This window comes from Gekko japonicus, unplaced genomic scaffold (assembly GCF_001447785.1).
Source record: "Gekko japonicus isolate JY-2015 unplaced genomic scaffold, Gekko_japonicus_V1.1 scaffold660, whole genome shotgun sequence".
Classification (NCBI taxonomy): Eukaryota; Metazoa; Chordata; class Lepidosauria; order Squamata; family Gekkonidae; genus Gekko; species Gekko japonicus.
Window position 1 is genome coordinate 329,884 of NW_015159728.1, and position 15,315 is coordinate 345,198.

Sequence of the window (15,315 nt, forward strand, 5' to 3'; positions counted from 1 at the left end):
ATTTTTCCTACTCCATTATAGCCTATGGGAACTATTATAGTCAAAGTTCCCCATAGGCTATAATGGAGAATTGATCTGGGGGTATCTGGTGCTCGGGGGTAGCAGCACCAAATTTGCAGGATAGCTGCTGGTGCCTATCCTCAAACCCCCTCCCCCCAGTTTCAAAAAGATTGGACCAGGGGGTCCAATTCTATGGGCCCCAGAATAACATTGTAGGGGAACGCTTAATTTCAGAGCAAAGTTTACAAGCATAGGCAGCTGCTTGGAAGGTAGCCTGCAGCTGAGTGGTCACATGACCAGAGAGGCAGAGAGTGTGTGTGACGTAATGGTTATGGAATCTTCAGTTTTGAACTGGAAGGAGGAAAAAGCGGTTGAAATAGGGTTGCCAAGTCAGAAGCAGCGCTGGAGCGGGGGACTCCTGCACTGCTTCGGGAGTGCACGCACGCACCACATCCACATCACTCGGAAGTGACGCGACCACACCGGGCACGCTGGGGGCGGGGCCACGACCATCCGAGGGAAAACCATCGAGTTTTCCCTCGGATGACCGTGGCCCCGCCCCCAGCATGCCCGGCATGGTCGCGTCACTTCCGGGTGACGTGCACGTCGGGTGGGGTTCCCCCCAGGGCCCGATCCGCCGGTGATGGGAAACAGGCCTCTGGGGCGGGGGTTTCCCCGCCCCCGGGGGGACTTGGCAAGCCTAGGTTGAAAAGGTGGTTAATGGCTGACTGTTGACCAGAAGAGGGAGGAGAGAAAGGGTGCTCTTGGATGGGAGAGAGAGCGTGGACCCTGTGAGCTGCTGAGGAGTTTAATGATAGAAACGCAGACACACATAGTGCTTCTCTATAAGAAATCCTGTTGGGGAAGGTTATACAGTTCTACCTAGGGACCAACTGCAACTGAAGCAGTTTAAGGAGATGCTAGACTGTGGGAGAGCCTTCAATAGAACAGCGATATAAAAGATGGAGTGTGCAGGAAGGGTGTGGTCTGGAAGAAAACTAAAAGACCTAAGAGCAGTCCAAAGTTAAAAAGAAAAAAAAAGGAACAAAAGAAAGCCTGAACAACTGATTGACTCCCTGTATATAAATAATCCTGTCCCCTGGTCTTATTTTAAATAAACTTGTATTTCTGTTTAAAGTGGAGTGTGTCATAAACCTCTGTGTAGAAGAGGGCAAACTGGCAGTAGAGAGGGGGAAAGTGAGCTGAGAGCCCCCTGCTGTTACAGATGTGCCCCAATCCAATGAAGGGAAAAATGTTCCTGAGCTGGAAGCTAAATTGTCTGAACAGCTAGCTAAAATGTTGTGTACCAGCACCACTTAAGGCAGCTTAGAGGGAACACTGCGTAATAAATAATCTCACATCCTCTGAAACACATGTGAGGGGAATAGTCAGCCCTCTTTCCCTAAAAGGTATAGTTGTCCTCATTCAAAACTTACTAATGTTTTGACCATCAATTTAATTAATGTATCACATTGTTTTGAGAATTGTTTTAAATCTCCAAATTTCCTTTTCCTGGCAAGTTACAATTCCTATGCCATCATAGAAGACTAGGCAGGAGACATCCCAGAGACATTATCTGGGGATGGCACAGATCTGGAAAGGGGCTGGAGTGACTGTGAGGGCAAAGAGCCTGTCTTCCTTGGGCCTGGGATGGTTCTCAGGAATGCAGAAAGTGAAACGCTGCAGAAGGCTGGTGAAGAAGATGAAGAGCTCCATTTTAGCCATTTGTTCCCCAGGGCAGGCATGACGACCTAGGAGAGAGGGAAGTAGGTTGATTTTTTTAAGGAAAGCAGGAGTAAGAAGAGTCCATCTTTCTCTCTCTCTCTGTACAAGTGCATACATCACTTTCAGTACTCACATAGGGATGATTCAATGTTCCCTCTAAACTGTGGAATCTTGTGAGCGAAAATTCTACTTTGTGAGCTGCTGGCATTAAAGTTGTGAGCAAGCAATTTAGCTACTGCATGAATTAGTTTGCTCTGGAGCCCTCCTTCCTGAGCTGAGACAAAAATTTATGAGCTGGAGGCTAAAAAACTGTGAGCTAGCTCACACTAACTCAGCTTAGAGGGAACACTGATTCTGAGAATCATTTTTGAGACCATGTCAGCTGCAAATTTCAATCAGCCCAAGTTGACTTCCAGCCTCTTCAAACGTTAACGTTGCCCAACCAATCCCCTAATGTGTCACCATGTGCAGGCCAGTCTAGATTCATTTTGACATACCACCAGGAAGTTACATTTAGGGTGGTTCTTGGTAGTGTTCCAAAAGTTGGATTCAGTCCTCCCACATGACCTCACACCAAAATACTTCCTAGAATTGGCCCTTGAACTCTGTGGACTAGATCATTTGCAGCAGAAGGAAAAGGGGATGGTGGAGGTGGATCTTTCCTTGCCAGTCTTCAGAAGCCACCAATGACCACCCAAAAAGTGACACCAAGAACTGAGTGGGATCCATGTAGAATAAAAGCCATGAAAATCAAGTGTCTGCTGTGAGGAGAAGGCATCAGTTGAAATGAGCTAAAATCCACTCTCCTGTTTCAATAGAGCTTCTATTGCTGCCTGCCAGAAGATAGAAGGCATAGTATCCTACTCCAGATTGACAGAGATGGCAGAAATTCCCTGACATAGAAGGAAAGTGAGATTTTGTTTCACCATGTCTACTTTTTCACAGCTACAAGCTCCTAATAAGGTTGCAAAGAAATGATGGAGTAGTTGGTGTAAATGACTGCACAGTCTACTTATGTCCAGAATAGGTTCCATAATGCTTCCTCTTCACCAGACAAAAGACCATAAAAATTACTTGGGATATCCCATCCTTGGGAAAGATGAAGGAAAGGATAATAAAGATTTGCCATTCCCAATATACTATTCCCACCATCCTCCCTTTTGGGCTTACCTGCAGAGAAAGGTAGGAAGGCCTCTCGCTTGACAAACTGTCCATTGGCGTCTAGGAAGTGCTCAGGATAAAACTGGTGTGGCTTCTCCCACATGGTTTCATCCTTCAGCACCGAAGACAAATGATTGAAGACCATGGTCTCCTAACAAGGTAGAAGAAACTCCCAATATTACTAATTTCACATGGCAATTTCCCCAATTTCAGATGGTACTTCTTTTCTGAGAGTGTAGAATGTGAATGCTACCCAACTCTGTTGGAGAGATTCTGCAGAGCTCACCTTTCACTTCAATTGGCAGATTTCACCTCATCTGACAAATTTGCATCTTCCATCGTGAAATTTTTAGCCCAAATGTAAAGAGCGTTGATGAAAATAAGTGTTGTGGTGGAGGCCCTCAAAGCTGCAGATGAAGTACTGCAGCTACTTAAATGCATTTGTCAGAAGGGTCTCTTGGGAGGAATGGAAGAGATGAGAGTGCTCCCTGTGGTGTCTACCAGAATGATCTTGAACATTTCTATTGCCTCTGAAGGGCAGGAGCATGATGGATGCTAGCCTGTGTACTGGCTTGAGCTGAGCTGGGATTTCTATTCAGTTTTCACTGCACTGTTGAAAACTTCTGGAAAGGGAATTGCTAACAACCTTTGGTGGTCAGCTTAGGATGTTTATGCTCTGCCAGTTCCTTCTTAGGCATCTTCTGTCAGTTCTAACACCATGAGGATCTTAGCCAAGATCTTAGGAATAATTCCTCCTTTCCTACCCACCCACCAATATTATTTTTACAATATAGTCATGAAATTCAGTTAATTCTATTTGTGCTAGCTAAGAATTATTATCTTTCAGCTCTCTCAAAGGATCCTTTATGTGACCCAAAAGGCAGTAATTTGTGAACTCTGATCTATTTCTAAAAAGTATTTTTGAAGGGGTTGTACCTTAGGGATGACAAACTTGTCAATTTGAACACCTTGGTGTGTTCTATAAGGCAATACAATAGGTAAAATGTCAGCACACCGCTGGATTTTGTGGATCACAGCATTATTATAAGGCAGGTTTGGCTAGTCCTCCATTGTGGGTGGTTTATCCCTGCCAAGCACTTCATTTTGTCAACTCTGATCTATTTCTAAAAAGTATTTATGAAGGGGTTGTACCTTAGGGATGACAAACTTGTCGATTTGAACATCTTGGTGTGTTATATAAGGCAATACAATAGGTACAATGTCAGCACACCGCTGGATTTCGTGGATCACAGCATTAGTATAAGGCAGGTTTGGCTGGTCCTCCATCGTAGGTGGTTGATCCCTGCCAAGCACTTCCTCAATTTCTTCATGGACTTGTTCTGGAATATCAATTTATTTTAAAAACATTGTTGATTTATCCCACCTTTCCTCCTAACAGCTCAGAATGGTGGATTCTCTAGCTATAATGGCCATTTCATGAGTTACCCTTGATCAGATTTCTCTACATTTTCGTCCACACTAAAAACAACAACATAATTACCAGGGAGGGGACAGTTATATTTGGGTCCCCGACTACTGTGGCGGTGGTGGTGGTGGTGGTGGGTGACCCTTCCTCTCCCCTACCCTTTTGCTAGTGAAAATTGCCCTCCAGGATGGCTATTCACTGAAGCAGGGGGGAGGAATATAAGTATCACACTTTGTCCTGAAAACAGTTAGAAAATGCTATGATATCACTCAAATATCATTTCCCTCTCTTCATTACCCTTTGCTTCTCATGCAACACATGGACCCTATCCTTCATCCCTACATGCACACTTAGTGCATCCCACTGACACTTTCTGTGCATTGGTCACAGCAACACTGCTTAAAAGTTCTGAACCTTCCAATAAAGAAAGATGTAGATGAATGCGGAGAGCTGATGCTTCTTTGTTTGTTGTTAGCCCTGTGTCAGTTGGACTGAAGCAACATTTTCAGTGAACTCTCTGCTCCCTGAGGAACTTGAAACTCTAGCAAGGGATCATGTTTATGCTGTCCTTGGTGGTGCCCCATCTCTGTATCAGTTGGGGAACATGATCCACAAATGAAGATCTTTCTCATGGCTTATCTACCCTACCACCTGCAAATATAGGGGAAAGTCTGTTTTTCGAGACACACCACCAGCTTCCTTGCAGATCGTCTCCATCTAGTGGAGTCACTGGACAGATCTTCTTCATTCGAGGCTGCAATCTGCTACTTAATTTTACATGAGCCCAATTAGATATTTTAGGTAATGGGTTTTCATAGGCCTCTGACTATCTAGTTGCCATCTCATCCTCATCAGAGTCTCAGCTGCTTCCTCCTTCACTTCATTTGTACAATAAAAAGACACGCAGTCCCAAGTTAATGTATAAGGAACACCTAGGCAGATGCCTTAACATTAAGAGCCAGTGATTAGAAGGAGGGTGTAATGGAATGAAAAGGAATGTGGGCATTACTTGTTAGAAAACATGGCAACCACCCCACTTGTCTTGAGGATCCTTTGGAATGGAAAGTGCAATAGGAATAAATTAATATCTAAGTATCAAACTAATTTCTTGGATATGGGAATGACCTGATGGTACAAAACCTGTGATGAGTCCCTCCCCCAGTTCTGATGCTCATCACTTACTCTGAACCTCAGGATGAAGGACCATTTTCAACAGCCCCCAGAGTATGGTGGAAGTAGTAGTTTCCATGCCAGCCACAAACATTTCAATAATAGTTTTATTAAGGTTGTGTTCATTAAAACTGCTCTCTGGATTCCCTTTGGCCTGAAGGAAATAATACATGGGCAGTTTCTATTTAAATATACATATTTTTTTTGTCTGCCAGCCCTGTGAATTAGCTATGATTGCACTTATCAGTAAGCTACATATGATACAAAACTAAAGGACAAAGTAAATGGTACTCACTGTCTCTAGATAGAAGGTGGAATAGAAGGGAGCTAGCATGGTGCAGTGGTCAGTGGTGTAGCAGTTAAGAGTGGCAGACTCTGATCCAGCCCCATTGCGGGGGGGGGGGAATTGGGGGCAAATTGGACCTGCTGGGAAGGGTGAACTTAGAAGAAGAAGAAGAGATTGGATTTATACCCCACCCTTCACTCAGAGTCTCAGAGCGGCTTACAAACGCCTTTCCCTCCCCACAGCCATAGCCAAGCAGGAAGAGAGGGAAAGCCACAGCCTCTGTGTGGGTTCACTGAGGCTGTCCCCTCTTCCTCCCCTCCTGCTGGTTCCCTCCCCTCCTATGGGGCCTGGGCAGATTTGTGGGGGACATCGCCCTTGTGCGCCCCCCATGGTTATGGGCCTGCTCTGATCTGGAGAACCAGGTTTGATTTCCCACTCCACAGGAAGCCTGCTGGGTGACTTTAGGCCAGTCAGAGTTCTCTCACAACTCTCTCAGGCCCCCCTACCTCACATGGTGAATGTTGTGTGGAGAGGAGGGGAACGTGATTACAAGCCAGTTGGAGATTTCTTAGGGTAGAGAAAAGCAGGGTATAAAAAACAACCTTCTTCTTCTATAATAAGATGGGAAACTGCATGATCTCCACTACCATAACTTCGAATAGAACTTGTCTTGTGGTCCGAAATCATTGTGCCCATTATTCCCTACCCCAACAACAAAGCATTGGTAGCTATTGGCCAGTGGCAGGGAAGGACTCAACATCCTGAGGACCATGAGGCACCACAGCTGAGAGGTCTTTGCATGCACAAAGAGATGGATTACCCTTTACTGCTATTTTGTGGGTCATGTATGCCTGTGCAGACACATGATTCAAAAGACACTACTACAATTTGTGGTTTAGCCAAGAAGGATGGAAAGCTCTCTCCTCTGCTAGCTCGAAATGATGGGTGGATTTTCTTTATTGATGTCTTTAGTACTGGTACAGGCCAATATAAGGGTTGCCAGGTCCCATCATCACGTGGGCAGGGAATTGGGGAGGGGGCGTTCTGGGAGTGGGAGGGAATGTCACGCAACGGGCTGACATCAACCGGAAGTGACATGGGTGTGTCAGTGACGTTGGTGGTGATGCTATGGTTTTTGGCCAAAACTCTGTGGTAAAATTGCCCTCAAATCATAGAGTTTTGCCCAAAAACCAGTGCGTCACCCCCCCCCCAAAGGTCACCAACATGCCTGCATCACTTTTGGGTGACATCAACGCATTGCGTACAATTAGAGTTGCCAAATTCAGTTTGGCTGGGAGCGGGGGGCTCCCGGCCGGAGTCCAAATCGTGCGCGCGCGCCGTGCTGAAACTTTTGGGCCTTTCTCTGGCATGCGGAAGGCCATTGCAAAGTCTAGACCTGTTTGAACCTGCCATAGCCTCTGAGAATTCTGGTAAGCCCCCTTGAGAATCTGGCCTAAATTCTGAACCCCACCTCTATCCTGATTTCTACTTGGGACGAGAGCTGCTGAGAGCCTAACATATAGGAAAACATATCCTTGTAAGGAACTGTAGGCCCTGCAGAATCTTGGCTTAGTGCTGGTGGTAGAAACTCTTCTGTCACAAATTAGCTGAGATTCAGTTTATACAGACTAAGGCCAAGGGATTTAGCTACAAATTTCTTCATACCTTTTCCATCTCCTCCAGAAATGTGTCAATCATATCTCTCGCAAATGTAGGATCCCTGGTTTCCTTATGTTTCATCACAATTTCAGTTAGTAAGGCACTAATATCATTATACATTTTCTTAATTTTTTGGTGAGGCCCAGGAATATATGGGAGCCAAAATCCTGCCCCCAGTATCTGTAATATCAGCAACCAAAGAAGAAAGATGCTTGTTAAAGGTAGCACACATTCAGCTGATTCCCTGAAAATGAAACTGTACTTTTGTAGAATGTTCCGAGCTAGATACCTTTCCACACACTAGCAGGGAGGGTCCTTTCTCCCAACTTCAGCCCACTTCCTCCCCCAGTTCTCTCACATCCGAGGACTGGAGGTATTAATATTTTGGTTTAGAAAAAGCTTTAATTATAGCAGCCTCCCTTATTCTGTACACACGGGATTAACCCATCATGAAAGATATGTTAATGTTCTTGTAAGTAACAATATGTTTAAAGGTTAAAATGAAAGAGAAGCACCTTTATTTTCTTCGTCTTAACACTGGTGCCAACTTTTTACAATTTCTATTAATGTTTGTATATGTGAAAAAACTGAGGCAGGAAGCAAGCAAGTTACCTTGCTCATCCCACAGAAGCCAGTGGTAAACTTTCCCACTGATTTAAATAGTTTCAGATTAGACTCACATTTCTTTTGAGGGAGAAGAACTTCATTCTTGTTTGTGTCCATGCTAGGCCTCCTCATCTTGTGACCCACAAGCCCAGCAACAGGCATAGTGCTGGTGTGGCACATATTTGGCACAACCTAATTTTCAGGCATGAACGAAAACTGAAGTTTCATTATAGGGATGATAGCAAAAATCTGTTACAGTGGACTTCGTTGTCAAACCTTTGTCCCTCACCCTTCAGCTGCTCATTGGATCAAAGCATGACCTATGAGCCAGTTAAAAAATAGACCTTTTGGACGCCACCTTCTAGTTTCCATGGAGATCACAAACAAGGGGAATTTTAAAAAGAATTCTGAATTATTCTGATATTTAGTGGAGAACACTGTAATGACAAGTTGAAGCATCACTGGTTCTACTATCGGTTCGAACATTAGCCTCTTTTATAGCCTGAAGCTCTAAAGGATCAGTAACCATTTCTGCCTATATTGAAAGCTAAAGAAGATTATACTAGCCAATTAGATTTCCAGATACTGCCAATTATCCTTCATTTCTCTTCATTCTATAATAAAGTAGACATTCTATCTGCTATGTCATTGAAACCATCGAATGTGTACTTTATCCCGTAAAAATTGCACATTTGCACCTACTACAACACTGTATAGATGATATGCTATTTTATTACACATAGAAAGTGGTGTTCTGTGTACAGGTGCTGAAGCAAAGAAATTCTCAGCATCTCCCAGATACACTGATTTTAAAAAAATTGGCTGTTATAGTTCTCCAAGGAAAGTGATGAGACTACTCCCCTTTTTTAATTTTTGAGAAGAATAAATTAATTGTTCCTCACCCAATCTGGAAGACTATTGTTTGCAAAAGCACTTAACTGACTGTACACTGGAAGCCCTGAGCCTCACAGAACATGCAGTTTGGAATATGAACTCCAGAGACTATAGAACCTGATTATTAAGGGGTGAATTACATAATCTGAAATAAATTTTCAAATTCCAAGTTCCATACTTGCGCTCTCTCTCTCTCTCTCTCTCTCTCTCTCTCTCTCTCTCTCTCTGTGTGTGTGTGTGTATGTATGTGTAATTTTAAACATTTTAAAATGGGAAAGAATTGTTAAATTTTAAAAGACATTAGTATATAAATGAATGCATGAATAAATAGCTAAACGCTCAGTGAACATAACCTATGGTGCTTACAAGACGAAAGGTGTTTCTGTTTCTTTTGTGGAACAAAGCATTTCACTTGTTTTGGAATGGATATCGGCTCCGGTTATTGCTCCCCCCCCAATGGAAAACTGCTCCTCAATAAAACCTTTTGCCTTAACTGTCTCAATAAGGACTTGGAACAGAGGTCAAAGGGATGCTCTTGGGAACATGAAGAAGCTCGGCTCTATGTTTTGCTTCCCCGTTCCGAACTTCCATGTTTGGCCTTCTAACATCAGTTTCCCTCCTTTTTCTTTCTTTACTGATGTGTGAAGGTACCTGGGGCAAGTTTCTGCTAAGTACCATCATGATCTCCTTGGTCAAATGTATTAGTTTCAGGAATGTTGCATCATTGTAGTCAAAGTGGTCACCCAACGTTAGGGTGCAAATAATCTTGCCAACGGCGTTGGTCAGAAGAGTTTCTGGATCAAAGGGAGCACCTGTAGGACACAATAATGAAATGTTTAGACATTATTCATCCTACACATCTGGCGTGAGGGGAATCCATGTGGACTGGGGCTCTGTGAATAATGCTGCAAAGTGTGTAGGGCTGCTTGCATAGGCCTGTTTCAGGGCACTGAAATATCCTTTTAGAGTTGCATGGTTCACATACATCTGCGAACTACAGCTCATTGCTGTAGAAAAAGTGTTTGACAGACCATGCTCCTTTAACTTCCACTTGCAAAAACTTAAATAAGTAATACGGCCCAGGAGTCTGGAGTTTGAAAAGAAAAGTTGTTTTTTAATACAATGTTTTTTTTCTACCCTAGGCGAGTCTCAAATGCACCTTCCTGTAATTTGAACTCGGAACACAACTGTCTTGCTTCTTCAGATATCCTTTTTTCAAGTGTTTTCTTCCTCATCCCAATAGCCTTCAGACTGGAATCACAGAATCTCCTCTGCTCCTTCCAGCCAGTGCTCTTCCTTGCCATTAATATTCCTGAAGGATATTAAAAGGATTCCTGTCAATTCAGTTTGTTTTCCAAGGCAAGAAAATACTCAAAAGTCAAGTATGTTTGTTTTTAAGTGTTTCATTCTTGTTGGTGATATTTCACAAGGATGGAATGGGCTACTGTCACTTGAACATATCCCCCTGAGCAGATGGCAGCTGCAGTTTTAGATGAATCCGTACTAAGTGTCCCCTGCAGTTCCCATGCTCCTGCCAACCACACAATGATTAAGTGACAAAGAGAAGAGATTGGATTTATACCCCACCCTCCACTACCTGAAGGAGTCTCAAAGGGGCTTACAATCCCTTCCCCTCCCCCTCCCCACAACAAACACCCTGTGAGGTGGGGGGGGGGGCTGAGAGAGCTCTCTCAAGAACTGCCCTTGAGAACAGCTCTGAAAGAACTTAAGACTGACCCAAAGTCACACCAGCAGCTGCATATGGAGGAGTGGGGAATCAAACCCAGTTCTCCCAGATTAGAGTCTGCGCTCCTAACCACTACACCAAACTGACACCTAGCCTGGTGTGTGACCTTACGTCTAACTTCACAGATCTCACTGTCTCAAAATGTTTATTAACACACCACTCTGCATATTTCTGTGTTGGTCATTTGTGGCCTGAAAGATTAAAAGGATAAACCTGAGTAAGGTATCCTTCCTGATCACCTGAATGCATTTCCTCACTGCTGGCACCTAAATGACTGCTGTTTGCAAGCTTTCTTACTATCCTAATCCACCAGTTTGTCTGCCCCCCCCTCTGATTCCTTCTTTCCTGCCTTGCTTTGTTTCTCCATTGTTCTGGTGGTGGTGCAGGGACCCTCAAGAAACTGGGGAGAATATGCTGCTATGTGTTTCTGTTCTTTCTTCATTACTTGAATTCAGTCCAGAATTGTGGGGTGATAACTAGGCACCCCCTTGAATTCTTCCTGGCTTTCTAATTCACAGTTGTTCTGCTTTGGGGAGAGGAATTCCATTTAAGTACTTCTTTATTGTGTTTTTATCTCACCCTTCCTCCAGGAAGATCAGGGCGAGCTAAAGGGCTCTTTGCCTGTGGCTCTTAGACTAGGGGCTCTGTAAGAAGCCCAAGAAGAGCCAGAAAGCCAAGGCCCTAGGCTCCTTGTCTTCCCTGTAAGGTAAGTTGACTTCGACAAGAAAAACCACATAAATACAAATGGTTTTAAAAGGGGGATTATATTTACTTATTTTAAAAGAATTACGAAGCCAGAATGGTTCGGGTTGGCTCATCTTAGAAAGATGAGGGGGTAGCTGTTGCTTTTCTACAGGGAGGTGGATTGAAATTGTCCACTGAGACCATGGCTAGTGACATGGACTGCCTGACAAGGTCTCGAGATAGCAAGAGGAAGGCTGCAGGCTTAACTTGTATGGAAAATTACAGCTGTTTCTATACAAATGCTAGAAGTGTCTGAGGTAAAATCGGGGAGTTGGAGTGCTTGGTGTTGGAGGGAAAAATAGACACTGTGGGTATTTCAGAAACTTGGTGGGATGAGGAAAATCAGTGGGATACGGTGATATATATTATATCGGAAGGATAGGGGGGGAAGGGTTGGAGGTGGGGTGGCTCTGTATGTCAGAGAGGGTATAAAGTCCAGAAAGATTGAGAGGCTAAGAGAATTGGATTCGCTTCTTGAAGTTCTGTGGGTTGAAATAGGGGGGCCAAAAGGAAACTTAACACTGGGAGTTTGTTATCGCCCACCGGATCAAAAGATAGAGGAGGATTATAAAATGATGAATGAATTAAAGATAGCAGCTAGACAAAAACACTGTGTCGTAATAGGTGATTTTAACTACCCACACATTGATTGGGTCAATATGTGTTCTAGTCGAGAGAAAGAGATTGAGTTTCTAGACACTCTAAATGACTGCGCTATGGAGCAGATGGTCATGGAACCTACCAGGGGAGAGGCGATCCTTGATTTGGTCCTAAGTAACACTCAAGACCTGGTGAGAGATGTAAAAGTGATTGCACCGCTTGGGAACAGTGATCATAATGTTGTTGAGTTCAACATTTGTACAAATAGGGAATTGGCCAAAAAGACTCACACAACCACTTTTAACTTTAAAAGGGGTAATTTTTCTGATATGAGGGGACATGTGGGGAGGAAACTGAAGGGAAAAGTAGAAAGGGTCAAAACCATTGGGGAAGCTTGGAAACTGTTTAAAACTACAATTCTAGAAGCTCAAATAAAATATATTCCGCAGGTTAGGAAAGGCACAAACAGGTATAAGAAAAAGCCTACATGGTTAACAAACAAAGTAATGGAAGCTGTAAAAGGTAAAAAGGATTCCTTTAAGCGGTGGAAAGCTAGTCACAGTGAGGCTGATAAAACAGAACACAGGCTATGGCAAATAAAATGCAAGTCTGTGGTCAGGCATGCAAAAAGGGAATATGAGGAGCATATAGCAAAAAATGTAAAGACCAACAATAAAACTTTCTTCAAATACATTAGAAACAGGAAACCAGCCAGGGAGGCAGTGGGGCCCTTGGATGACCAAGGGGTAAAAGGAGTACTGAAGGATGATAGGGAAATGGCTGAGAAGCTAAATGCATTTTTTGCCTCCGTCTTCACTGTGGAAGATGAGAGGTGCTTGCCCACTCCAGAGCCGCTGAGTTCGGGAGGGGTGTTGAAAGACCTGAGTCAGATTGAGGTGACGAGAGAGGAGGTCCTAAAACTGATAAACAACTTAAAAACTGATAAATCACCAGGCCCAGATGGCATACATCCAAGAGTTCTGAAAGAACTCAATTGTGAACTTGTGGATCTCCTGACAAAAATATGTAATCTCTCCTTAAAATCAGCCTCCATTCCTGAGGACTGGAAGGTAGCTAATGTCACTCCCATCTTTAAAAAGGGTTCCAGAGGAGATCCGGGAAATTACAGGCCTGTCAGTCTGACGTCGATACCGGGTAAATTGGTGGAAACCATTATTAAGGAAAGAATTAGTAGGCACATAGATGAACAAAACCTATTGAGGCAGACTCAACATGGGTTCTGTAAGGGAAGATCTTGTCTCACTAACCTGTTAATGTTCTTTGAGGGGGTGAACAAACATGTGGACAAGGGGGATCCAATAGATATTGTTTACCTTGACTTCCAGAAAGCTTTTGATAAAGTTCCTCATCAAAGGCTCCTAAGTAAGCTCAAAAATCATGGGATAAAAGGACAAGTCCTTTTATGGATCAAAAACTGGCTAATTAATAGAAAACAGAGAGTGAGTATAAATGGGCAGTTCTCTCAGTGGAGGGGGGTAAGCAGTGGGGTACCGCAGGGATCAGTACTTGGTCCACTGCTTTTTAACTTGTTCGTTAATGATTTGGAGTTGGGAGTAAGCAGTGAAGTGGCTAAATTTGCAGATGATACGAAGTTGTTCAGGGTGGTGAAAACCAGTGAGGATTGTGAGGCACTCCAAAGGGATCTGTCAAAGATGAGCGAGTGGGCGTCAACATGGCAAATGGGGTTCAATGTGGCCAAGTGCAAGGTGATGCACATTGGAGCCAAAAATCCTAAATATAAATACACATTGATGGGGTCTGAACTGGCAGAGACAGATCAAGAGAGAGATCTTGGAGTTGTAGGTTGTAGTAGGTAACTCACTGAAAATGTCAAGACAGTGTGTGATTGCAATAAAAAAGGCCAATGCTATGCTGGGGATTATTAGGAAGGGTATTGAAAACAGATCAGCCAATATCATAATGCCCCTATATAAATCAATGGTGCGACCTCATTTGCAATACTGTGTGCAGTTCTGGTCACCACACCTTAAAAAGGATATTATAGCTTTGGAAAAAGTGCAGAAAAGGGCAACTCGAATGATAAAAGGGTTGGAACACTTTCCCTATGAGGAAAGGTTAAAGCGCTTAGGGCTCTTTAGCTTGGAGAAAAGACGACTGAGGGGTGACATGATCGAGGTTTATAAGATTATGGGATAGAGCAGGTAGAGAAATACAATCACAATACAAGAACTCGTGGGCACTCAATGAAATACAAAAGGATCCAACATTGGCATCTCTTATGTTCTTATGTTCTTATCAGGGTGGCATCATTCGGTAGTTCATTGTGCAGACCATCAGAGGCAGCAGTTTTTATCCTAGGCCAGTCTTGGTACCTGTGGTCAAATGGCTAGGGCTACGGAACAGATGGTCATGGAACCTACCAGGGGTCTGAACTGGCAGAGACTGATCAAGAGAGAGATCTTGGAGTTGTAGTGGATAACTCACTGAAAATGTCGAGACAGTGTGTGACTGCAATAAAGAAGGCCAATGCTATGCTGGGGATTATTAGGAAGGGTATTGAAAACAGATCAGCCAATATAATAATGCCCCTATATAAATCAATGGTGAGACCTCATTTGGAATACTGTGTGCAGTTCTGGGCACCACACCTTAAAAAAGATATTATAGCTTTGGAAAAAGTGCAGAAAAGGGCAACTCGAATGATAAAAGGGTTGGAACACTTTCCCTATGAGGAAAGGTTAAAGCGCTTAGGGCTCTTTAGCTTGGAGAAAAGACGACTGAGGGGTGACATGATCGAGGTTTATAAGATTATGCATGGGAAAGAGCAGGTAAAGAAAGAGGTACTTTTCTCCCTTTCTCACAATACAAGAACTCGTGGGCACTCCATGAAACTGCAGAGCGGTCGGGTTAGAACGGATAAAAGGAAGTACTTCTTCACCCAAAGAGTGATTAACACATGGAATTCACTGCCACAGGAAGTGGTGGGTGCTACAAGCATGGACGGCTTCAAAAGGGAATTAGATAAGCATATGGAGCAGAGGTCCATCAGTGGCTATTAGCCACAAGGTATAGCTAGGGGCTCTGGGGCAAGTGATGCTCTGTCTTCTTGGTGCTTGGGGGGGGGTCAACAGTGGGAGGGCTTCTAATGTCCTGGCCCCACTGCTGGACCTCCTGATGGCACTGGTATTTCTGGCCACTGTGTGACACAGAGTGTTGGACTGGATGGGCCTTTGGCCTGATCCAACATTGGCGTCTCTTATGTTCTTATGTTCTTAAATGTAGGAGCAGGACCAGGGTACTTTAATCCATCAGGGA

General features: G+C 43.8%; 1 protein-coding gene across 1 annotated transcript in view; it reads right to left on the reverse strand.

Moving 5' to 3' along the window:
* Positions 1-1,572: 1,572 nt before the first annotated feature.
* Positions 1,573-15,315, reverse strand: part of LOC107122729 (cytochrome P450 2D14-like) — a 25,184-nt gene continuing 11,441 nt past the window's right edge. Inside the window, exons 4-9 of the mRNA XM_015425894.1 lie at positions 9,603-9,739; positions 7,434-7,607; positions 5,495-5,636; positions 4,039-4,226; positions 2,896-3,037; positions 1,573-1,751 (exon numbers count right to left, since the gene is read on the reverse strand). Of these exons, the coding sequence (XP_015281380.1) occupies positions 1,573-1,751; positions 2,896-3,037; positions 4,039-4,226; positions 5,495-5,636; positions 7,434-7,607; positions 9,603-9,739 (962 nt within the window). The remainder of the gene's footprint in view (positions 1,752-2,895; positions 3,038-4,038; positions 4,227-5,494; positions 5,637-7,433; positions 7,608-9,602; positions 9,740-15,315) is intronic.